Here is a 26762-nt window from a genome sequence, read left to right on the forward strand (position 1 = left end):
CTTCTTGCATTTCTTCTTGTAATACTTTTGGAACCTAAGGCAAAATTTGGATTCTCACTGGGGGTTAACCTTTTCTAATGTTGCACTGTTTCAATAGCAAAAGAAACAAAGTTTAATTCTAGCAGCTAGTAAATGTTTTTTGTCAAAAGAAAGGAATTTACGAAAATTTGTAGTATTCTTGTAATTTTTAGCGTTGCAGTAATTTGTAGTATTCTAGTAATTTGCAAGATTATAGTAGTAAATTTATGAAGATTTTATTTTGAATAATCCAAGGATGTTCAAGTTGTTACCCAGTAGTTACATTAAGACTTGTTGATCCTGTCCTCTCATTAATTAACGTCCTTGTTAAATTCATATCAGAACGGAAAGTACAGTGTCTGATAGTATATTGGAATATGCAGTTTTTGTTAGCACAAAGGAACTTGCAGATTCTGATAGTACAGCCGCAGTTTCAGTTAGTGCAATTGATCCCTTAGTTTCTGCTAGTGCATTACAACTGGCAGTTTTTCATAACACAGTGGAACACACAGTTTCTGTCAGCATGCTGAACTTCGCTGTTTCTGCTAGCCCACTGCAAAGAGAAATTTCTGATACTGCTATGGAACATGCAGTTTCCGCTAGGTTGTTGGAACCCACAGCTTTTGTTAATATGTTTGAGATGTAGTTTCCTCTAATACATTGAAACCCACAGATTCTCTTAGCACGCTGGAATCTACGATTTCTTTCAGCACGATGGAATCCACAGTATCTGCTAATACTTTGGAACCCGCAATTTCTACTGGCAGAATGGAAGCTACATATTTTTATATTACACCGAAATTTCAGCTAGTGTAATGGAACCTTCAGTTCCTGCTACTAAATTGGAAAGTGCAACTTCTGCGATTGATAAAATCCACCGTTTCTGCTAGTGCGATAGAACCCTCAGGGTCTGCTAGTGTTTTGGAAACAGCAATTTCTGCAAGTAAGATAAAATCACAGTTTTTGCTAGGTCATTGGAACTCACAGTTTGTGCTACCTTACGTAACACTGCAGTTTTATTAGTATGTTGGAAACCACAGTTTCTGGTACTATATTAGATCCTGAAGTTTCTGCCAGTACGGTCAATGTCGAGTGATGAAGTGACATTATTTGCCCCGTTAACGCAAATTAATCATATATTACATAAAATCCCATAAGCCAGTATTATACCAAAGAACTCAAGCTACACGTAACCAACCGGTCATTAGACAGGGAACACACGTTAGACTGACATTAAAATTCATGAACCGATTAATTACTCTACCGGTCTCTTATTTAACAACCACATGCAAAACACATAACAGTTTGGTTCAGCTGATTTCCTAATCTGAGTAATAACATTTCGGAATGATCAGCCAAATTCACAGGTTTTTTTTTTTTTTTTTTTTAAGAAAGGAAAATAAAACATTGGTATTTCCAGTATTCCAGCCAAGAATCTGCAAACCGTAGTCAGATGCGAGGATACTTATACTATCCTGCTGTAGCCAAAAATACGTTGCAAAAAAACGAAAATTCAGAATGACCGTTAGCGGAGGGTACTTTTGGCGCTAACGTCACCTCTAGCTTTCCCTGTTCCGTTCGCGAGTAGTCCCTGATGCGCACGGTTGTCGATAAGGCTCCGTGCGACCTCTGACTTGTCCGACTTTCTCATTGTGGCCACAGAGCGAGAGAGCGAGATGTACTTCTGTGGGAGGAGGTAATAGGTTTCCAAAATCTCAGCGGGAGCTTACTTTCGGAATTTCAACGGTAAACTTTTCTGGGTTGCTCAAAAACATTCTTTGCACGACGCCTGTCGTTTAGCCTCTGCCAGTGGAGTTTGTTGAGTGACTCCGTAATGCTCTTATGCCTACTAAACGAACCTGTGACGAGAGGCTCCACCTTTCGTTGGATCTTCTTCCTCCGTTAGCCCAACCTGTAGGGCTCCACCACTGGTAAGCAGCATTCAAGAATCGGTCAAACAAGTGCCTCATGGGCCATTCATTTAGTGGACGAATCACACTTCCTGCCTATTCTTCCCATCAATTGCAGCTTGCATCTGCTTTCCACACAATCAGTTTTATGTGAGCATTCCAGTTTAGGTCGCTCCTAGCTAATTTATGGTTGGTTTCAGTGACTTATATGCAATAGTGTAATCGAACAGTAACAGACCACTTCGTCTGCAAATGATCAGTTTGTCACATTTATTTACCCTCAGTGCCAAGTGGCAGTCATCTGTACAGCCATCTGCAGTTCCCTACACTCCTCTGACATTGCAGCCCATAGACAACAACATCGTCTACAAACAGCCTCATGGAGTTTCTACTGTTATTTGCACCTATACATTATAATGAATAATGGTCCCATAGAATAGCTCGGTGTAGCCATGTAGTTTCTTTCACGTTTGTCAATTTCGCCCTGTCAAGAACGATGTTTTGAGTTTTGTTTGCTAGGAAGTCCCGTATTCAGTCAGAAATCTCGTCCGATAGTAATTGCACTGTATTTTGTTCGCTAAATTATACTATCATACAATATATCTGCCAGGCACCTGAGTGTGAATTGCAGGGGACTCTTGTAGATAGTCTGTTGGTGCCTGCCTCGGGTTCGTCAGATGACTTTTATTTACAATATTTTGCTGTCGGTTCGCCAGCATAAGTGGCTGGCATCGCCAAAGGTTCACCCTCGACTTCCGGTGGCGGACTAGCGTCGAACCCGTGGCCAGAGACCATACGTATGCCAACGTCTGAGAGCTTTACGCTGCTCATTGTCTCGAATGATAGAAAACAGGGTTAAAAATCAAGTTAGATGTAGGCTTGGAAATTCTTGCTACCAGCGAGGCGGACGTGACCGGACGTAGCTTATGTGTAATGTTTACTCTGCTAACAAGAGCGGACTATGTCCCATCACGAGGCTCCAGAGCCGTTACAAGCTGCAACCCTTGGACACAGCGAACATAGCGGAGTAAGGACTGTTTGTCACGTAGGCATCACGTGCTGCCGCGTAACACACACGCAATGCTCGAGAGTACTGGAAACTTCTAGAACAAGTGGTGCCAGGTGCACTACCACCTATAAAAGGGCTAGCCACCATAGAGTGATGGCAGTGACGGCAGTGATGGCAGTGATGGCAGTGATGGAGCAGCTGGTCAGTTGGTCAGGTATGGTTTAGCTGGAGTTATGATGCTGTGAGATTGTAGTGCAGTGCTGCATAACCACGAGGGGCTCAGACTCGTTTCGATGTAGTCAACCCTCAGTCTTGTGCGCCCACCTCTGCTATATTGTGACTTAGGGAGCTGTGAGAAGTTATACTACTAAGAAGGCAGTTAGTAGACTTTGTGTATAGAACTGTTTATAAAACGGATGTGCCAGGGGTGCTTCTAGTGTACATATCCTCATGCAATGATTTATGATTACATCCAGTGTATCCTGAGATCCCAGCCGAGTTCCGTATTCTAACTCACCCTACAGCCCTCTTTTCAGTGCACAGAAGACAGCCCACGACCACCAGACCTTCTGCCAAGTAAGTTATTTGACTCGCATTCTTGCAGTCCTCTCAGTTCCTCTCAGGACTTGTCAGTGGGACACGTCATCATTACCACTGTGCTTCTCCCCTTGCTACCTGCAGTGGTCGTTCACTGTAGCACAGGAATACAGTATCCCTTTGTCCAAGGGCTTTCTTGTATCTCGTTTAAACTATTGTCAGGTCTGTGAACTTCTATGGCTTCTGTTTCACAGTAGGAACCTAAGTGTCAGCAAATTTTATTGTGCGATTGGCTTCAGACAGCGCTTGCTCTGCAGTAGCTTGTTTCCTCATCTGGCCCAACCTGTAATAATGTTAGTATTCAATGATCCTGGATCTGATGGGTTCTCCAGTCATTACAGTACAGACTTTCCCACATATACTCTGTATGTGATACATTCCCAACATTGTAAGTGGCTCTCTTTTGCTGATCTGTAGCACTCTTCTATTTTCTTGGTCATATTGTAAATTTATACCACGTTTGCGAAAGATACGGCACATTATATGCACCACCCTGGGAATGTACGGTACAAACGCCACACTTGACAAGAATAACGCCTCGTGGTAAACGGATCCTGATGTCCCGATCTGCAGCGATGGGTCGTTGCAAGTAACAAAGCGAGGGCAACAGCTATAATGGGAAAAGCCCTCAGGCGTTGGTGTGACAGATACAGAAAATCTGTGGCCGCGAGATTGACTGTAGTACACCACCAGCAATAGGGCGTTAACCTTTGACAGGCACTCGATCCAGCTAAACTTCGGGAAAATTGTTAAACAAACGTTGGCAGAATATCCTGAGATTGAATGGCTCTGAGCACTATGGGACTTAACGTCTTAGGTCATCAGTCCCCTCCTGAGATTGAAGCTAACAGGCAATACATTAACAAGTGGCCATGAAACTATCAACAAGTTCGTAGTACCACATCAACAATCGACCAAATTATCGGATGTGATTGCAGCCTTACGAGTTGGCGATGGTGCCCCAAGCACCAATTGAGGTAATCTGGGGTCGTTGTCGAACCTGTCCAGAGTTTGATCCACTCTGTGCTCGGCCAGCTGCCACGAGGGCAAGGTCGAGGCCGTTCATGGTGCCAGCACATAGTGCCATTGGCGAGACAGCCCGGAGCTTCGTGCACACTGTGCCCTGTCATTCGTCACGTGGTCGGGTTTGGTAGAAACCTGCAGCTCGTCAGGCGCGCTCACCTGGTGTCGTTGATGAGGCTGTCCAGAGCGTCACGAAGGCTGTGCTCTGTCAGCTGGCCCACGGTCAGGGTGAGGGCGACGCCGCGGCGGCTCATGGCGGCGGCGTTGTGGCGCTGGTCGGACCTGACGGGCACCACCAGCAGGGGCACCCCCGCCCACACCGCCTCCTGCAGGCCCAGCTGCCCGCCGTGCGTGATGAACGCCACCGTCTTGGGGTGGTCTGCCGCACAAGTGCAGTCACAGGGTATCATCGTCTCTCACTCTTGACTCGAAGGTGCCGAATACCGTCGACATGGGTACTAAAATTTCAGTGCTAGACTCAAGTGATATTTGTGTTAGACACTATCGAGACTGAGAACAAAGTGCGCGGATTGAAAAGGATGTAAGACTGCAAACGCATTATTTTTCCCTACTGTTCAATCATGACATAAAAGAAGCAGTGACGGGAATAAAAGAGAATTTCAAAAGTGTGTCTAACTGAGGATGAAAAAATAACAATACGACTAGCTGATAACATTGATATCATCAGTGAAAGTCAAGTTGAGCTACAGGACTTGGGAATCGACTGGATAGGTTAATGAATGTAAGTACAGGTTGAGAGAAAATGAAGAAAGAGAAAGAAATGAGGAGTAGTAGAAACAAGATTATTAGTGATAAACTTCACATCTACTTATGGGACCATGAAGTACAAGAAGTGAAGGGATTCTGCTACTTTAGAAGCAAAATAACGTGATGTATGGAGCAAGGAGGACATAGAAAACTGGCTAGAAAAGCAAAAAGGGAATTATTGGTTGAAAAAATATATTAGTAACAAGCATTGGCCTTAATTTAAAGATGAAATTACCCATCTGATGGGCAGGTATGTGCCTACTGCCAATGCGCCTCTTCATCAGATGATTTCTACGAAACAGAACCACCCCTCAGTCACATTATTGTAAAATTAAACCCAACGAAATCTAAACAGGAATGAAAAAAGTCTTCTGCCATGAGCAGTGAAACTGAGGTAGGCATCATGAACTCTACTTCAAGATTACTCGTACTACTCCAAACATAGGTTAACGTAATTTATAAAATTTACCAAAGTAATGCTGCCTAGTTGAAAAACAGATGACATTCAAGATAACGACATATTTATTTCCAGAAGACATGAGACACAGAGCAGCAAAACATGTCTGTTATATTCATGCACCTCTTTATTAAAATTAAGTGTGTACAGATGCACAGTTGACAAAATTGCGAAGAGGGTGGAAAAGCGACTCTGCTTCTCACTTTAATTGTGAATTATGCGCTATTAATGTAACTAATTCATTATAGCTGATAATACCAAAGCTAGAACCATATATTTAAATTAGTGATTCCTGCTTTTGTAAGAGCACAGTGCAGTTGGTGAAATTCACCTTAAAGATTCCTATTGCCGCTGCTCGGAACTGCTCACCACGTGCATGTAGATTTCTAGAATGTGGTCATCAGTGAGCCTCTGCGTCGGCTCCAATGTGGGTCTCCATTTCTTACTCTCGTCCGAATCCACCTCCTTGTTCAAGGCCACTGCAAGAATCCACTCTCCGACACTACTCTCTCCTTCACTGCGTCCATGGAACACTACTCTCCAACACTCCTCTCTCCTTCACATCCATCACACCAATAATAGTACCCTCACACTCCTCTCAAATCCGTAAAATACTCCACATGGGGCACGCACCAAGAGCTAAAAATCGCGTCGAAAGCGGTACGGCATTCATGTACCAGTCCCGGACGTCTGTGTGTACCAAGCTGCTTCCCTCCAGAAGACGTGCAAAATTTGTTCCTCCAATCCTAACACATCTCACGTCGTTGAACAGGCAGCCACCACTATGCTTTCTGACATCACAGCCAGCGTCACAATGAAAACGCTGCTGCTCTCCCACTAAGGAAGTAGCACAGCTTGGGTGCCTAAGTCACCCCAAAAAAACGCAACAGCTGTCCCGGCGACATAGTATTGGGAATCGTGCAGTGCTGACCCATTTCGGCCACTGAGGCGAAATGTTTCCACAAACCTAGGTAATACTGATATTACAGGAAGGTCCACAGAAGACATCACGAACACACCCAAAGAATCGGAGGAATGTACTCTCCTTGGTCGAGAACAGGTGTCCGGGTGTCGGGCCGTCGTGAGTCTGCGAAAGCAGTTGTGGAACGTTGTATTACTGGCTTCTGGTATAATGTAACATAGCCTGCTACAAAAGTGAAAGGAAAGGCGAATCCAAAGGATCTGCAGTATTTCAATATTTCTGAGAATGTATTCCTGGAATACAACATTGTGTGGTAGTGAAGAATGGACTGTGGGAAAACTTGAAAAAGAAAAGAATCGAAGCGTATATTATGTAGTGGTATTGAAAGATGTTGAAACTTAGGAGGACCAGTAAGAAGTGGGAGGTTCTCTTCAGAATCCACGAAGAGAGCACTATTTGGAAAACACTGACAAGGAGAAGGGGTAGGATGATCGGACATGTGTTAAGACAACACAGAGTAACTTTCATAGTACTAGATAAGCTGTAGAGGGTAAAGACAGTAGTGGGAGAAAGATATTGGAATTAATGCAACAAGTAATTGAGGATGTATGTTGCCAGTGCCACGCTGAGATGAAGAGGGTGGCACAGGAGATATGTGGGGGGAGCGGCACCAAACCAATCAGAAGACTGGTGATTCGAAAAACAACCACTACTAAACATTTTATCGACAGTGTCTTAAGGGAAGTATCCCTACCAATAGTGTCGCAAACTAAAGATTACTTCTTTACAGACATTTTAGATTTCTTTTCACTGTTACAGGACACACGATATATCCCTCCTGCTTTTATGCCATCCAAGTTTTGGAAAAATATTTACACCTCAAATTAAGCAAAAAGTAATCCAATGTTTACTTCTGTCAAATTTTTACTACCGTGACGTAGCTCAACACGGCACTTGTAGAGCTAGCTGGAAATGCTAGGGTAAGATATGCCTGCAACATTCGTAGTTTGATCACATCAGTACTTCCTAAACGTAGCTTCGATGCGACTGGATAAGCAATATGATTTTCGCATGCAGTGTCATTATGGATACAGAAGGAATCTTAGCTGTACTTTGCATAACATCAAATATTTCTTCATATACTTGTCCGTTTCATCCATACGACTAATAGAACCTACCACCCTGTAACATACATCGTGCCTGAAACCACCCTGCATTCAAGAAGAGATTGGAGCTGTCCCTCTTGTCATCGCCATAGCTTCTCTTTATGCTTATTGCGGCTGCTTTCCTTCTGTCAAACATGGAACCAGTCTCCTTGTCGCACTACACACAATCTATGCTTTTCTCAGCCATATCTATTTCTGTTTTGTTTTCTCCATTTCATCCGCCAATCTTATACTATTACTTCTCGCCCTTCGTCTGACCTGTCAACTCTCCAGCATTTATCTCTTCTGCATTGTTACCTCACATATCTGTTAGACATTGCTGCTCATATTCCACACGAAAGTAATCAGGAAGTAAGACAGAAATTTCTTGGATCCCACATACACGTTATTGTACATACTGTTACTGCCGTTACAATTAATTATCATTTAGACTATAAGTTGCTAATTTACTGTACATATTTGATATTGACTTATCAAAGACACCTGCTTAGATGTGGGAGAGAAAGCTGGCGTGCAATAGTACTCCCAGGTGAGATAATTAGTAACAAGACTTACTGAGAATACAAGCCGCAATATAGAAGTTGTGCCAAGTCTGCATGAACAGTACGAAGTTTTACGAACTTGACGTCCTGATTCTGTTGAACAAGTGGCGCACTTTGGCCGCCCAGTCATCCAGTGCCGTATGGCGTCAGCTGGATATGGTGAGTGTATTCATTCCCTTACCAGCTCTTATAAGCTTTCCAGATCTTGCGGTAATTTTTTACGTTCGTCTAGCTAATCAATTGGCTTCACGGAAGTAAGTGTACCCTATTCCAGTCGTTGCACCACAGAAATGTCTCTGGAAGTACCACAGATTCAATTCTGGTCCTCCACATGACACCCAGTGCTAGCCTACGCTCGTGTGATTCAAAGTTGGAAGTGTGGAAATTGAGCCCTGTAACTCTGTCATCCTTTAATGAAAACCCATCCAGAATAATGAATTAGGAATTAAACGACTGTGAAATGAAACAAGAAATACAATGAATTATGTTAGAGAAAACAATCGCCAAGCCATGAAAATATTATCCTAGTAAAATTTCGGACATCTGATAAAAGTGTCTGGAGTAAGATTCTAATAATCGCGCAAACGGTTCAACTGGAAACGTGACGTTGTACCACGATTATCATGATGTTAGGAGATAGTACTAAAGAAGAAAATTCATTGAACCTATAGTCGGAATTGAAAGGAAGCTGATCACTGAATCTGGCAGCACACCAACGACTCTTGTCACTGGCTAAGTGCAAATCAGCCAGAAATCTCTCCAAGTCCCTTGGTACACCTGCGTTAGTGGTGGACGTTAGTGGTCAAGACTCTCAGAGGTGAAGCTATGACAGCTTTCTATGGAAGAGAAGTAAGAAGAAGTTTTGTTATTAGTGTCTGCTAAAGGAAAATCTCGCGTTCCACATTTTTTACCTTTATTCTACTCGCATTGGCTGCACAGTTAAAATGGCTCTGAGCACTATGGGACTTAACTTCTAAGGTCATCAGTCCCCTAGAACTTAGAACTACTTAAACCTAACTAACCTAAGGACATCACACACATCCATGCCCGAGGCAGAATTCGAACCTGCGACCGTAGCGGTCGCTTGGTTCCAGACTGTAGCGCCTAGAACCGCATGGCCACCCTGGCCGGCGGCTGCACAGTGAATCTTCCAAATGTCAACGGGTAAAAGCGTTTCTTACGCAGTAAACCAGTAACATGTGATCTACCATTCAACAATGAACTAAGACGCCTCTCTCTCTGTGGCTAAGGAGGCTGCTGCTAGCTGCACAATCGCGTTTCTCTGTCTGACCTCCAGTTCATTCACATTAGCCAACCCTGGCAGTTCTTAGGTAGCATAAAATTTGGTTTTCGTGAAGTCAGTTTGCGCAACATCTCACGCCTGTAAAATATTTTCCAGATAGCTTCTGTAGCATCTGGCACCACCCACAAAACACAGCTTTCTACGTTTTGTGCACAATAGTGCCTTCTTGGCAGTTGCCAAAAACGGCATTTCTTTCCATTCCACTTCTTGGCTGTAATAACGGTCACGGTATGGTGCCTGGCGCCACCCACAGAAGATATTGTCTGTGTTTGCCAGTGTTGCTTTGGCACCCAACAGCGGCACTGCAAAAGACTGTCCAGTGGTCTGCGAGCCAATTGACGTGCGTACCTCCCAGCTCTCCCTCCAGAGAACAGACAACTGCTCCTAGGGTAGCGCCCTACTTGACTCCACAACTCCGCCGCCTCATCCCAATCTGCTTTCAACAACCACTTATTTATATAAGGCATCAAAATTCGAATAAAATAGTAAATGAATTGTGAGTTAGATTAGTCAGCTACCGGCAATCACTATTACTGTTAAGGATCGCATTTCTCAGTGTATATTAATTATTCCAACTATGATTTTATATACATCATGAGACTGTTTATGGAAAAAAGGGCTGCATAACGCCAGACATATTAATTGTTGAGCTATGGAATGTATATTACGATTTTACTGTGTAATGGAAAGGTAAAAATAGTTTCATGCAAATCACACTATTAAATGCTTAGACATACAGAGGTTGGACTAAAATGTTGAAATACCAAAAACAAAACACATTATCCGGTCAAATACAGTGTGGAAAAACCGTTAACATTCGAAACAGATTCCATCCGTCTCAGAGTGGGTAAATACAATTTCTGTATACTTTTCAGGGGAATCTTATTCGATTCTTCCCTCAAAATTGTGGCATATTCAGGTGACGATAATGGATGTATCTGTTGACTCAGTGGCCAGGAGAGAGGTGACAGTTCGCGCTTGAGCTCGCGAAACCAGTCCTGGACGATGCAAGCCGTATGAACAGGTCTCAGTTGTCTTGGAACACAGCATCAGCATTGGGGAACGAATGTTGTCCATTGGACATTCCTTATGAGTAATGTGACCTTGCGGGGTATCCGTGGAGCCCATAGAATACCACGATATTGAACTCGTCATCGAACTCCTACCCCCAGTCTCATGTTCCATTCTTGTGACGTAAACTCGGCCATAAGCTGAAAACAGTGTGCAAAAAGACAAATCTGACCAAACGAATTGCTTGCATTGGTCCATAGGCCATGTCTTATGTCTTCAGAACCAAATTTTCGTATTACAGTCGCATGCATCTCTGATCTGTGGTTTCAGAATGGGAGCTCGCCGTGCAATTCGATGCTTATGGAGCGCCCTTCATGTTATTTTGGTGCTGACAGGGTTCGCGAGTGCGGCGTCCAGTTCTCCAGTCCCTTAATTTTTTGTCGAGCTCCCCCTCAGTGAGTGTCTGTCACGATCACCCAGCTTGCACTTTCGTCCGTATTGTGACATAGAGGATGATGTTTTTTTCGTCTTTCCCAGTATGCGGTATTAATCTTCGTAAGATGCTTTTTGAAGTATCAAACACTCCAGCTATCTTGGTCAAGGAAATACACACCATCGAGCACGGATAATTTGCTCGTATTCAGTTTCTCTTAGGTTCGACGTAATGCACTCACAGCTGCACAGAACACTGTTCTGATCATGGTTGACACATTGGACAGGTGTCATTCACAGTGACATACAACATAGCAACCGGAAGGCTTCACTATCATCTGCATTTATGTTGTAGGATGCGTTTCTCGCGATGTTTCCATGTTCCCTCACCATTGTCGCAGCCAGCTGCAGCTCCACACCTCATCTCACCCGCTCCTACCGTTAGACTGTCTTCTGGACTGTCACGAACGGTCCTACAAACCCTGATGTTCCCATGCAAATTTTACAACGCGCTTATGCTTTCTGGTTAAGGGTTCTGCTTGTACCACTGTCAGTTCCACCAACTGCTTCGCTCCCACGAATGGGAAGAACAACTTATTGTGCACAAAGCTGTCAAAATATACATATATGCTCCTCTCGCGAGATGTATATAGGAGGAAGCACCGTAAACTGACTCTTGTAGGGAAGTTCACTTTCGGAATATCAGTAGTAAACCACACCGTGACGCGGAATGCCTTTCTCGCAGCAGTCGCCAATGGAATTGGACTAGCTTCTCAGAGACGCTTTCGGGCTTACTAAATGAATCCACATGGATTTTTGTGGGTCTCTACCTTCTCTATCAATGCTGCTTTGTTAATATCATATACTGGGGAGAAACATTTGAACACTAATAACACTCAGTTTCGGTAACTTTTGCGTGTCACACCATTACTCCTATGAGGGTGCTAGGATTTTATTACCCAAAAGTATTTTTCCTGCAAACTGAGTTTTATATGTATGAAGTTTGGTTTAAATATACCCACACTGTTCACAGCTACGTAGCAACATACACACATAACATATGCACAGATAAGGCAAAACATAATGACCACAGCCCACCGTGAGGTTGATGCCTGCTGGTGGTAATGTGGGAACGTGACGCAGTAAGGAAACAATGATAGCGGAAGAGAGACGAATCGGCAAGCATTACATCAAAGATACGAGCGACAAATGCGGAAATCCAGTTATATAAGCGGTTTTGTCAGAGGACACATTGTTGTGGCGCTACGGCTGGAAACGAGTATATCTGAAATGGCGAAGCTGGTCGCCTGATGTACTTCTGTCGTGAGCATCTATGGAAGGTGGTTGAAGTATGGTGAAATAACGAGTAGGCTGGACGACCACGTCTCATCACAAAAGATAGATTTCCGAAGATCCCCCACCGTGTAATCCAGGACAGGCAGCGATCTGTGGCAGATCTGACGACAGGGTACATTGCTAGTGCAGGCACAAGTGTTGCAGAACGCACCCTTCAAAGACCATTGTTGATCATGGAACTCCACATCACACGACTCTCAACTTGTTCCTGTATCGATCCATCGACATTGTCAGTTATGATTTCAGTAAGCATCATTGACTTTTCACCGTAGATCAATAGACACGTGTCACCTGGCGAATGAATCGCATTTCTTGTTACACGAGATCGATGATTGGGTCCTTACATGCCGTTTCCCAGGTGAATGGCTGCGAGAAACATGCACAGTGTCACATGTGCTGCGAGTCTGGTGAGGGCAGAATTGCGCCGTGGGATTCATTGAGTTGGGGATCCATGAGATGCGTGGTGACAACTGAAGGCATCGAGACAGCAGTGAACTACCTGCAGACCTGCTGTAGTCTTTCGTTATGATGATCACTTCTTCTAGTAGGATAGCTGTTCGTGTTGCAAGGTCGGTATTGTGCTACACTGATTTGAGGGGGATTATAAAGCACTGATATTGAACTCTTGTCAGCAAATGTACCTGATCGTTACCCACTGGAACGCATACCGTGTACGAGCTGTGTGCCTGTAAACCACCAACCATTGCTTTACCTGTGCTTACACATCTGCTGCTACACGTCCATGGAGTGCTGTCCAGGACTTGTATAATCCATATCAAGCAGAACCGCAGTCACAATGTGTTCGCTCATCGATATATGTTCATCGATTTTTAAACAGACCTTGTAAACCAGGCTGCTCTGGGCTGACAGGCACCTGTTGGCACAGATGGACAGCGGTGAGAAACCATCTGATGCTGAAAACTGGGCCCTGCCTGTAGTATCATAAGGAGATCGCGTCGCCACACCGAAGCTGGCAATGCAAATGGGTGCGACAGATAGCAGCGAGTGTGTAGCGATGTATGGCAAGTGCTGCTGAGGAGCATGCCTCCTATCTTAGCAAAGCCGCGCCCTCACACTAAAGTCAATATAGTGCCGAGCTAGCAAGAACGCTGCCCAGTTCGATATGTGAGCTAAATCAATCAACATCATCGTCTACAAAGAAGAAGTGGTTAAAGCTTCAGATGAACTTGTAGTGATGGTAATGGCGAATATTGTAGAAAAGTTTGTTAATGAGTGGATCAAGTGATGGTTTAGTAGTTTCTTATAGTTGTAAATTGTGCAGTACTCTTGTCGCAGACACGTGTGTTAAAGTTAAGTAAATCTTTTATTTACTTGTGTAATAAAGTGATCTAACATTTCACGTGTTCTAGTGTGACGACCATTGCCCTAGAGAAATCAGAGAACCCACAGTTGTGTCAGGACGAATGTAGTTCAAAATGGTTCAAATGGCTCTGAGCACTTAACTTCTGAGGTAATCAGTCCCCTAGAACTCAGAACTACTTAAACCTAACTAACGTAAGGACATCACACACATTCATGCCCGAGGCAGGATTCGAACTTGGCACCGTAGCGGTCGCGCGGTTCTGGACTGTAGCGCCTAGAACCGCTCGGCCACTGCAGCCGGCACGAATGTAGTTCTACCTGGTCACAACAGTATCCTATACGACTGTACAGCCCCGACCCGACGCCCGTGAGCAGGGGCGGCACTCACTGAGGACGTCGTTCTGCGGCAACCAGCCGGAAGTGTGAACGTTGGGCGGCAGCGGCGGCAGCAGCGTGTGGTCGGCCCTCCAGAGCACCTGCTGCGGCAGCGACGCGAACGCCCGCAGTATTCCGCGCAGCTGATCCCGGGGCAGGCTGTCCACGCGCAGCAGCGTGCCCATGCTGAAGTACACCACGCCGCGCTCGCTCGAGTCGAACAACTGCTGCAGCTCCTGTCACCACCACGAACAGTAGTCCGACACTGAGGCTGCACCAACCACACCCCACGTAACGAAGATACAAGAATTATTTACATTACCATTGTTTCTCTTGAGACACATGACGGAATATAATCTCGAAACTTTCTGTTTACCTGGAAATGAGGCGCCGAAAATTTCGAGAATTTGTTACTCTTTCGCGACACATTCAGTTACAGGCAGCTGTTCTAAGAGTCCAAGTACATGAAAGGGACGCAGTAACTGGTAATGAAGTGTGAAAGGGTCGCAGGCTATGTCAAATGTTTCTGTACAGCAGCCAGGGGTTAAAGAGAGAAAACAACCAACCAGGAATATGGAAACATTACTAAAGTTCAGATAGGAGAAGTAAAACCTTTCAGGTTTGCCGATGAAATCGTAATTCTGTCAGAGATTGCAAAGCACTTGCAAGATTAGTTCAGTCGAACACAAATGGCCTGGAAAGAGATTAGAAGATGGATGGCAGCAAAAGTTAAACAAGAGTGTAAGAGTGTAGTTCAACTAAATCAGGTGGTGTTGACGAAATCAGATTCGGAAATGGGTCACTAAAACTAGTAGATCATTTTTGTTTTGTGGAAGAAAACTACCTAAAAATGAGACATGTACAGACATTACAATACGTAACCTGAAAAACTTTCCTCAGAATATATAACACATTTACCATAATATATTACATAAAAGTGAATGACGAACAGCGAAGAAGGGTGACATAGTTCTCTGGAAGCATTTGTCTCCAGTGTCGTCTTGTGCTGGAATGAAACATAGACAACTTTTGAAACTGAATCGAGATACAGGGGAAAAGACCTTTACGGCAAAAACTGAATAGTAGAACCTGTGTTGAGGTATAATGAAATAAATAATTTGATTATGTAGAGACGAGAAAGGGGCGAAGAATTTTAGGAGACCAACACTTCACTTCAGTAAATACGCTCATATGGTGTAAGTGGTAGTAGATACACAGATATGAAGAAATTTACTCAGGATGGACTAGCATGGTCAGCTGTATTAAACTAGTCTTCGAAACTGATGACCCAGACAACAACAACTTTGTTACAACTATTAGAGGCACCAAACGCAAGAAGCTCATCCGAAGAATTACGAGTAAGCGATAGACGGTATTAACATGCTACATAAGAGTCATAGCAAGAATATTTCCAACAAATTTGATGAACGTGAAATAGTTATGGTTAAGGCTAAAACACTCGATACAAGAGCTCTACACAAACATTTGACTACAAAGAACAAAATGGTCTCAAACATCCACATTCGTTTAATGGAACTAGTCCAAGGATGTTGCGAATATGCAGATTGTTACACTAGCACCCTAAAAGAGAATTCAGGGGAGTTAAAACATCAAAATTGATGGTAACTCGTGCATCAGTAAAAAGGAAAATGGGTGAATTCTGGAGTAAAAGTTCCACACTCAGATCTTAACGGAATATTTACCTGGGAATTCTGGTCTTCCGTAAATTCAATGAACGGAACTCAACTCTTGAGTTCAGTCTATCACAGTTCAGTCCGGCGTTGATACTGAAGACAACTGACAGAATGTCGAAATACTAAATTCTACCTTACGCACTCACAAATAAGAGACAATGAACAATTCTTTCCACTGAAACATAGTTAAGCCTTCTTAAATTTAACTCTGCAGAAGAACCTGCCGAATCCATACAACGCTATAGACTACTCTCGTACTTAGGTCATATTCCTCAAGAGTATCTCAGGCACGGAAAACATTGGTATGACTGGAAAAGAGTGCAAGTCTCCTCTCTCCGAAGTAAGATATGTTAACGCATGTACAGGAATTCAGTGTAGTATCAAAAGCTTTCGTACGTTTCTACGACCTTTGAGTACGTTGCACGCTTGGCTTTACAGTATTCTTGAAGGAGAGGATACGTCTCTCAGAGAATCATTAACGCTTCATTTTCTTTTTCTTCTTTTTCCTCGTACGATTCCTTGAAAATAGTATATGCTGGTAAAAATTTCATCTTCGGAGATGGCTGAAAGGGCTTCGAAACTGTACCACCTTATACATTTCCCACAGATATACTATCATTTAAAGTATCTTAAAAAATATTTGGAAGAATTTATGCTCATACCACATAGTACATAGTGAATGATCACAACAAATGAAAGTACATTCTGTTTTTTGTTCCCAAAGAAAAGCATCATAGCTGCTAATGTTCGCAGTATACATACTTCTGTCTCGCGTTCTTCGGCCGCCGTTAGTTTGATGATTTTGCTCACGTTTCCCCAGCACAAGTGGCTGGCGTTCTCAAGGCTCATCGCCCACAGCTGGTGGTGGACTGACCATGAATGGCAGGTGAAACTTTAACAATTCCAGCTCCTTGTGCTGGAAAAACTTTAGAAAAACATCAAACAAACGTCGGCCGAAGAACCTGAGACAAAAACCAAGAAGCAGCTTGTCAACAAGTGGTCACTAAACGCTTAAGAATTTTGTTCCTACTATACATAACTGATTTATCATGTAGTATCAGCATCGCTATCACACCCACGTTGACGGTATTATTGTGGGCTGGGAAGAGTCGTCGCTGAAAGGTCATAAGGGAACGCAGTGCTGCTCAGATTGTATTCTTGCTTAAAGAGCTAAATGTCAGTTCTCTTTGAATGTGCATAAATGGAATATAACGTCCATATCAAAGAGAAAGATCCAGAGAGCGTATTATCACATCTACAATGGTAAGATTCCAGAGCCCGTCTCGTCATTTCAATAATCAGGGTTAACACTACGATGCATAATGACATGTGACGAGTACGTACAACCAGTATGAAGAATGAAGAATGAAAGAATTAGGTTCATTGGAAAACTTGTGAGGAAGTGTGGTGCGTCTGTTAAATGGAGGACATAGGGGTTGTTGACGTCAGGAACTCTGTATGTGTACTCCAAAGTCTGGAAACTTAAGCAAGTAGTTACGACAGCACACAAGAGTACCGCATAGAAGATGGTGGAGTGAGACATTCTGGCCATGGACTCCAATGTTTCGGGTCTTCAACAAATAGTCACACAGCACCCGTCAAATTAATTCATAAATTCAGTGGCTGCATTGTAAAGGGTGGTACGGTCCACAGAAAAACACAAAGCAGATATCAGGAAACTATCTGGGGTCTCTCTGGGAGAAGAAAATTGCTCTAAGGAAACAGGAAGAGATAGTTCGGTTTGGCACATATGGTGACATGAATCCGCTGTTGTTATATTGGTTTTGAGTCTTAAAACTGATTTTAAGGATCTCTACATGAGAATTTATTCCGTACAAGCCTCTTCATCTCTGCATATATGCTGTGAGCTCCTTCCATACGAAACTACTTACTGTAACTCAGCCTTCGTCATACTCTATAGGTTTTACCGCACCCACCTATACCTCCATTACCAAAGTGACGACGTCTCCACGCCTCAGGATGCGTGTACAGTGTTTTGGGTCCCCCATCCCACCTTGTCACCGCCAAGATCAACCTCATCCCCCTCACCGACCCGTCTAGACCAATTGCGTTACACATAAATGGAGAACTGCTATCTTGCTGGCTGGAGAAGAGATAAGGTTTTTATTTAGAATCTTTATCGATATAATTTATTGCCCAATTTATTACCCTTATTTGTATAAATGGCTCTGAGCACTATGGGACTCAACTGCTGTGGTCATCAGTCCCCTAGAACTTAGAACTACTTAAACCTAACTAACCTAAGGACATCACACACATCCATGCCCGAGGCAGGATTCGAACCTGCGACCGTAGCAGCAGCGCGGCTCCGGACTGGAGCGCCTAGAACCGCACGACCACCGCGGCCGGCCTTTATTTGTATAATTTGTTTCCCAGTTAGGTGGACTGTTAACGCATTGGTTGAGTATGGTGCAAATGTAGGATAGATATCACTATAATTTATTACTTCGCTCTTACACAATACCCCTCCTCCTCTCACCCCCACCCCTCACCTGTACCCTAAAGGGCCAGTTACTTTGTAGGTTGCCTCACTTGAATATGCAAGAAACTTTTTTAAATAAAGTACGCTACATAACAAGTACGCTGCCGAGATGTGGTTCGTTTTTTATTGAAATTACACTCTTGCTAATTTACAAACTGCTCTGTGGAGATTTAGCAACGCACACTTTTGCTATGTTAAAATTACACTGTGTAAATGTAGGGAATTATTTGTTTTAAGCCAAGTACAATTTTGCTATTTAACAACCATATTGATAGGTTGCAGGCTTAATAACGTTTAAACTTATTACAGTGATAATACCAAACTTCATGTTTAAGAACTACCATAGGTGCTTTTCACGTGGTCGTGGGGTTACACTGAATGTAGTAGGAAGGAAGAGTACGACTGCAACCTTTTTATTATACGAATATCCACTGGGTCTTACCTGCCACTCGCGACCAGCGAGTGCACACACTGGCAGGACTGTCCTCTCCCATGCTGTGGTCATTACGAGTGATGCTATGTGCTGGCAGTGCAAGTGTTGCAGGAGGTGTTGAGCCCATCACAGTTCACACCACACCACTTGCAACCAGATCACGACACACATACCGTTCGGCAGAGTTCGTGAGGCATCACGACACAGTCTTCGGCAGATATGACATCGTAGGAAATCACGCACCAAGTGATGTAGACTGCGATGCGATTATTGTCTTGTTACAGTGTGGCTTTACATAATGAGGATGGCGTTACGTTTTGAGTTTACTTAAACACTGTACAGTCTACAGCAGTTTCCTAACAGGCTGAGATATAACACCTACCAGTATCGACTCTAATTTCTCGTTGTGGTCATTTTGCAACTCGCATTTTGGATAAAGTAATACGTTGCCGAACCCTTCCTGGAACGTTCTCCCTTTTTTTCAACAGTAAACCTCAGCGTGACGTACAAAGCTTCTCACATAGCGTCTATCAGTGGAGATCCTTTAACCTCTCAATATTGCTCTCGTGGTGATTAAATCACTAGCAGTGTACGTCGTAGAGCTACAGAAGACACAATGGACAAGAGGTTTTCAGAAGTTCACGTAAGTCGATTCGGCAGGCATCTAGACAATTTAATGTACCCCAGCGTCTTCAACTGTATGGTTACAAAGTGCAAATTCTACAACATCTGATGCCGAACGACAAACCATGCTGACAACTATTTGCTACAGAAATGCTGCAGCGTATTGAAATGAATGCCAGCTCCTTGCAAATATGTTTATTCTCAGATAGAGCAATCTTTCATGCATCAAGAACGGTTAATCGGCATAAGGTTCCTATTGTGTTCTTGCAACGTCCACACACTGTTATCGAACATGTTTGTGACAGGCCTAAACTGAACATCTGGTGTGCATTAAGGCACGACAGGATTGTTGGACCGTACTTCCTTGCAGGAAACACACTGAATGGACATGTTGGAACATTCTGCATATCTTCAGATTACGACTTTCGTCCCAACGTCTTCTTTCGTCTCCGCAATATTGATAAACCGCTAATGGAAAGTACTGCATACGAAATTTCCCATTCGCTAGATCAGACCCACTGTTTAGCCACCACGTTCCTTCGACGGTACCACACTAGAGCTTTTCTTGTGGGGATTCGTGAACAACTGTATCTATGAGACAAAAGTGGACGACATTCCTATGTTAAGATACTGTATCACTGATGCAAATGCAACAGTGACCAAGGACATGAAACGAGGAATATGGGAAGAAATTTAACATAAACTCAGCATATTTTGTGCTACAAATCATACATATGTTAAAGTTTACTGCTGACTATTAAATAAATTCTTTGAGATGCTCTAGCATATGGCGCAATTTCATTATCATAAGTACTGTTGGTTTTTTCCTGAGTCTTTGAAATTTGGAAAGTTTAAAAGTACGCTCTGTATAGTAGCTTGATAGTCACTTTGAATCATCGCACAGTAAAGTGATTCCTACTGCAAAACTGTATGTACAAGGCCTCTTCGGGAAGTATGTTCCGATCAGTCACGAAATGGAAACCACTGTGAAAATCTGATGTATTTTGCGCAGATGTGTTGTGTAGAGTCTCTACCATGGCTGTCGATCGCGACACGTTGCTCTTTCCAATGCTGAACGCTCAATGAACACGTGAAAATGCCTACAGAATAGTGTCTCCCGCCAAATATGAGGGCCTGGTGAGACATTACGCCTGATGTCGTGCAGCCCACATAACATAACTGTCATGCATTTCGTCCTTTACGACAATTCTCGTCCGCTTACTGCAGGGGCATTGATGATGACTCACAACACGGATCGTAACTGGTTTGTCCTGAGTCTCATCTCTGCTCACATGAACCGCTGGCTATGAAGGCAAAATTCTGGCACAGACAACGAGCCATAGATAAGCATTGGTGGCAAACACAGGTAGCTGCATTCTATGACGAGGGTACTGGAAGGTTGGTACAATGTTACGACAAATTCTAAGTCGGAGCGGCTACTACGTGGAGAAGTGGCTGTAAGGTGTAGCTTACTATTGCAAATAAAACATTTTCAGTTTTCACAGTGGTTTCCACTTCGCGACATATCGGAACTTACTTTCCGAATAGCCTTCGTATTTGCAAACTTTTTCGATGATTGTGATTTGCCATATTATATGGTACCACCATGTGAAACCCTGTCAGATGTACCAGAATCAGCTGTAAAACACTTCATTGGTGTTATCTGCTTCATGGCAGAAGCTTGACAGCTACATTGCATCCTTGTGTAGTAAAATGTTAAAGCTCTAGTCTATTTGCAAAGTTGCTAATGGTTGTGATCTACCATCAGTGAACTGTTATCACATTTGTGTATTATGACAATCAAATGTGTTTTTTATATGCTTAGTATTGTAATATTCAACATATCAAAGCATCTACACAGGAAGAAAATTCAGTGGTGTAAGTATCAACCTAAGTGTATTTTTAATTCAAGATGTCCCACCCAGGCAACTCTATAGAATAACTGAGTAAAAAACTAGGAAACACCAAACAACTGTTAACCGTCGTGAAGGTGCGCTGACTTTCATAGCACGAGTGGGCACACTGCGTACTTTATACACATGTAAAGAGTAGCTGCTTTTATGTTACCAAGGTAGATATGTATGAGGAAAATCACAGTTTAATCTTAGTTTAATTAATAAGTGCTTAAACAAACTCATATAACATGAGCTAAAACACTGTTCAATTAAATAATAATAAAGTAAACTTCCCGTGTGGAGTTGCTCGTCTCCCATCAGGCGCCTCCGCAAGTGGCGGATAGGGGAATGCTCACAAGGTGTGGTGGGTACTGGGGAAATAAAATACCTGGGGTGGACCAAAACTAGCGGCTGCTACCTTGTAGCGTGATATTAGCAAATCAAGGGCATGAGAATAAATTACCTGGTCCCCCAGGTTGGGGTTGTGCACGGACCAGCTCCTCACTAATATGAAAACATGAAAATGCTAAAAAACCTAATAATATGCCTCGGAAAAAATTGGATCTTAGACGACGAAACGGCGAGCAAAAAAGAAAAATGACATTTGGATGCTGGAATGTGCACGGTATCTCCATAAAACTTAATATATTATCCACATAATTTGCCAGGTTCAAAGCGGATATTGTCATACTCTCTGAGAGCAAGAGAACAGGCAAAGGAGAACTTGGTAATTACGTACATATTTGGAGAGGGATGTCCAAAGCGGTAAGAGCCAAAGCAGGAGACTCCATCATGACAAAGAAAGCATGGAAAAAGAGAACCATAAATTGGAAATTTGTTAATGAACGTATTATTGGTTGTAATTATTAGTGTATGTGCACCCACGAATGATGCAAGAGACCACGAGAAAGGTACTTTCTGAACAATCCTTAGGGAGACTACGGAAAGATCCCAAGGAGGAATGAACTGATGATCATGGGGCATATGAACGGATAAGGAGGAATTAGAGAATCATGCCCGACAGTGGGAAAACATAGAGAGACAGAATATAGTGACAGTGGAGAACGACTGACTGAAATTTGTGAACCGTTTGATCTGAAAATTCCAACACATTTTTTAAACACAAGGATATTCGTAATATACTTGGCAACAGAACACTAGAGAACTTCGTTCTGTAATTTAATTAGACAAACAAGTAGTTTCAAGGCAACAGATGTTAGGACTTATAGAGGGGCCTAGTGTCGATCAGACCGTTATCTACTAAAAATGAAGAGTTTTTGGCCATGGAAGAATGCAAAATGTGATTCTAAAAACATTAAAACGAATTCTGCTGAGAAAGCTCAAAACATACACATCAAAATTGACAGTCCGCAAGACGAAAGTATACGAACATTCTTTGCTGCCACAATAAGAAGAACTTTGGAAGCAACATTTGAAAGAAGTCTAGAGGAAATATATGAAAACATAAAATCCGTTGCTGTAAATATAGCAACAGAGGTGGTGGGCATATAGGGAAACAATCACAGCCCTCGACAGAATGGTGGTCGGAAGAAATGGAGGTGGCAGTTAAAGAAAAGAGGAACGAATTGAAATAGTGGTTGAATGGTAAATCCAAAATAAAAGAACAATCTATAAGGAAACGAAGAATAAAGTGATAAAAAACAGGATACCAAAGAATGAAGCATGGAACAGACATGTGCCAATCTCAGTAGCAAATTTGATTTGTTAGAGCGAAAGAAACGTGGTCAGTATTAGGACATCGACAAGAGACGAAGCCAAAATCAATCTTCAACTGTTAACACCAAAAGAAAAGGAATAATGTTTCCAGGAGTTAGTAAATGCGACTAGAGAAGAGTATCTGGAGAAAGGAACACTGCAAGAAAAGGAACAGTAAGAGGAGGACATCCAAATGTTAGAAAGTGAGGTGAGTGAGGTATTAGGAACAGGGAAGAATGATAAATCATCTGGATCAAGCAGTATCAGTCTAGATTTCTTAAAATGTGGTGATGACAAAATTGTGAAACGAATAACACAGTTTTCCAATATAATGTTGCATGGAGATTCAATGCCGTCGAAAATAAAGCTAGGCTATATTAGTATAGTTGTGGGGAACGCTAACCAAAGACGTTTTATTGGCACGACATTTAGAAAATGTAACAGGCCTGCTAAGGAGACTGCCTACACTAAGCTTGTCCGTCCTCTTTTAGAATATTGCTACGCAGTGTGGGATCCTTACCAGATAGGACTGACGGAGTACAGCGAAAAAGGTCAAATAAAGGCAGCACGTTTTGTATTATCGCGAAATATGGGAGAGAGTGTCACAGAAATGATACAGGATCTGGGCTGGACATCATTAAAAGATAGGCGGTTTTCGTTGGGACGGAATCTTCTCACGAAATTACAATCACCAACTTTATCCTCCGAATGCGAAAATATTTTGTTGACACCGACCTACAAAGGGAGGAGCGATCACCACGATAAAATACGGGAAATCAGAGCTCGTACGGAAAGATATGGGTGTTCATTCTTTCCGCGCGCTATACGAGATTGGAATAATAGACAATTGTGAAAGTGGTTCGATGCCCCCTCTGCCGGGCACTTAAATGTGATTTGCAGAGTATCCATGTAAATGTAGATATAGAGTACTATATTTAAGAAAGGGGATCGCAAAAGCTGCTCAAACTGTCGAGAAATTTGTCTTGTTGTTGTGGTCTTCAGTCTTGAGACTGGTTTGATGCAGTTCTCCATGCTACTCTATCCTGTGCAAGCTTCTTCATCTCCCAGTACCTACTGCAACCTACATCCTTCTGAATCTGCTTAGTGTACTCATCCCTTGGTCTCCCTCTATTATTTTTACCCTCCACGCTGCCCTCCAATGCTAAATTTGTGATCCCTTGATGCGTCAGAACATGTCCTACCAACCGATCCCTTCTTCTCGTCAAGTTGTGCCACAAACTCCTCTTCTCCCCAATTCTATTCAATACCTCCTCATTAGTTATGTGATCTACCCATCTAATCTTCAGCATCCTTCTGTAGCACCACATTTCGAAAGCTTCTATTCTCCTCCTGTCCGAACTATTTATCGTCCATGTTTCACTTCCATACATGGCTACACTCCATACAATAATTTCAGAAACGACTTCCTGACACTTACATCTATACTCGATGTTAACAAATTTTTCTTCTTCAGAAACGATTTCCTTGCCATTGCCACTCTACATTTTATATCCTCTCTACTTCGACCATAATCAGTTATTTTACTCCCTAAATAGCAAAACTCCTTTACTACTTTAAGTGTCTCATTTCCTAATCTAATTCCCTCAGCATCACCCGATTTAATTTGACTACATTCCATTATCCTCGTTTTGCTTTTGCTGATGTTCATCTTCTATCCTCCTTTCAAGACACTGTCCATTCCGTTCAACTGCTCTTCCATGTCCTTTGCTGTCTCTGACAGAATTACAATGTCATCGGCGAAACTCAAAGTTTTTACTTCTTCTCCATGAATTTTAATACCTACTCCGAATTTTTCTTTTGTTTCCTTTACTGCTTGCTCAATATACAGATTGAATAACATCAGGGAGAGGCTACAACCCTGTCTCACTCCTTTCCCAACCACTGCTTCCCTTTCATGCCCCTCGACTCTTATAACTGCCATCTGGTTCCTGTACAAATTGTAAATAGCCTTTCGCTCCCCGTATTTTACCACTGCCACCTTCAGAATTTGAGAGTATTCCAGTCAACATTGTCAAAAGCTTTCTCTAAGTCTACAAATGCTAGATACGTAGGTTTGCCTTTCCTTAATCTTTCTTCTAAGATAAGTCGTAAGATCAGTACTGCCTCATGTGTTCCAATATTTCTACGGAATCCAAACTGATCTTCCCCGAGGTTGGCTTCTAACAGTTTTTCCATTCGTCTGTTAAGAATTCGTGTTAGTATTTTGCAGCTGTGACTTATTACACTGATAGTTCGGTAATTTTCACATCTGTCAACACATGCTTTCTTTTGGATTGGAATTATTATATTCTTCTTGAAGTCTGAGGGTATTTCACCTATTTCATACATCTTGCTCATCAGATGGTAGAGTTTTGTCAGGACTGGCTCTCCGAAGGCCTTCAGTAGTTCTAATGGAGTGTTGTCTACTCCGGGGGCCTTGTTTCGACACAGGTCTTTCAGTGCTCTGTCAAACTCTTCACGCAGTATCGTATCTCCCATTTCATCTTCATCTACATCCTCTTCCATTTACATAATATTGTCCTCAAGTACATTGCCCTTGTATAAACCCTCTATAGACTCCTTCCACCTTTCTGCCTTCCTTCTTTGCTTAGAACTGGGTTGCCATCTGAGCTCTTGATATTCATAAAAGTGGTTCTCTTCTCTCCAAAGGTCTCTTTAATTTTCCTGTAGGCAGTACCCCCAGTGAGACAAGCCTCTACATCCTTACATTTGTCCTCTAGCCATTCCTGCTTAGCCATTTTGCTCTTCCTGTCGATCTCATTTTTGAGACGTTTGTATTCCTTTTTGCCTGCTTCATTTACTGCATTTTTATATTTTCTCCTTTCATCAATTAAATTCAATATTTCTTCGGTTACCCAAGGATTTCTATTAGCCCTCGTCTTTTTACCTACTTGATCGTCTGCTGCCTTCACTACTCCATCCCTCAGAGCTACCCATTCTTCTTCTACTGTATTTCTTTCCCCCATTCCTGTCAATTGTTCCTTATGCTCTTCCTGAAACTCTCTAAAACCTCTGGTTCTTTCAGTTTATCCAGGTCCCATCTCCTTAAATTCCCACCTTTTTGCAGTTTCTTCAGTTTCAATCTGCAGTTCATAACCAATATATTTTGGTCAGAATCCACATCTGCCCCTGGAAATGCATTACAATTTAAAACCTGGTTCCTAAATCTCTGTCTTACCATTATATAATCTATCTGATACCTTTTAGTATCTCCAGGATTCTTCCAGGTATACAACCTTCTTTTATGATTCTTGAACCAAGTGTTAGTTATGATTAAGTTATGCTCTGTGCAAAATTCTACAAGGCGGCTTCCTCTTTCATTTCTTCCTCCCAATCCATATTCACCTATTATGTTTCCTTCTCTCCCTTTTCCTACTGACGAATTCCAGACACCCATGACTATTAAATTTTCGTCTCCCTTCACTACCTGAATAATTTCTTTTATCTCGTCATACATTTCATCTATTTCTTCATCATCTGCAGAGCTAGTTGGCATATAAACTTGTACCACTGTAGTGGGCGTGGGTTTCGTGTCCTACTTGGCCACAATAATTCGTTCACTATGCTGTTTGTAGTAGCTAACCCGGACTCCTATTTTTTTATTCATTATTAAACCTACTCCTGCATTACCCCTATTTGATTTTGTATTTATAACCCTGTAATC

General features: G+C 42.6%; 1 protein-coding gene across 1 annotated transcript in view; it reads right to left on the bottom strand.

Annotated features, from left to right (window-relative positions):
• Positions 1-26762, bottom strand: part of LOC126484362 (UDP-glucosyltransferase 2-like) — a 109219-nt gene that overhangs the window by 7866 nt on the left and 74591 nt on the right. Inside the window, exons 6-7 of the mRNA XM_050107831.1 lie at positions 14226-14448; positions 4717-4936 (exon numbers count right to left, since the gene is read on the bottom strand). Coding sequence (XP_049963788.1) covers positions 4717-4936; positions 14226-14448 — 443 coding nt within the window. The remainder of the gene's footprint in view (positions 1-4716; positions 4937-14225; positions 14449-26762) is intronic.

The sequence above is a fragment of the Schistocerca serialis genome, chromosome 6 (genome assembly GCF_023864345.2).
Source record: "Schistocerca serialis cubense isolate TAMUIC-IGC-003099 chromosome 6, iqSchSeri2.2, whole genome shotgun sequence".
Lineage (NCBI taxonomy): Eukaryota > Metazoa > Arthropoda > Insecta > Orthoptera > Acrididae > Schistocerca > Schistocerca serialis.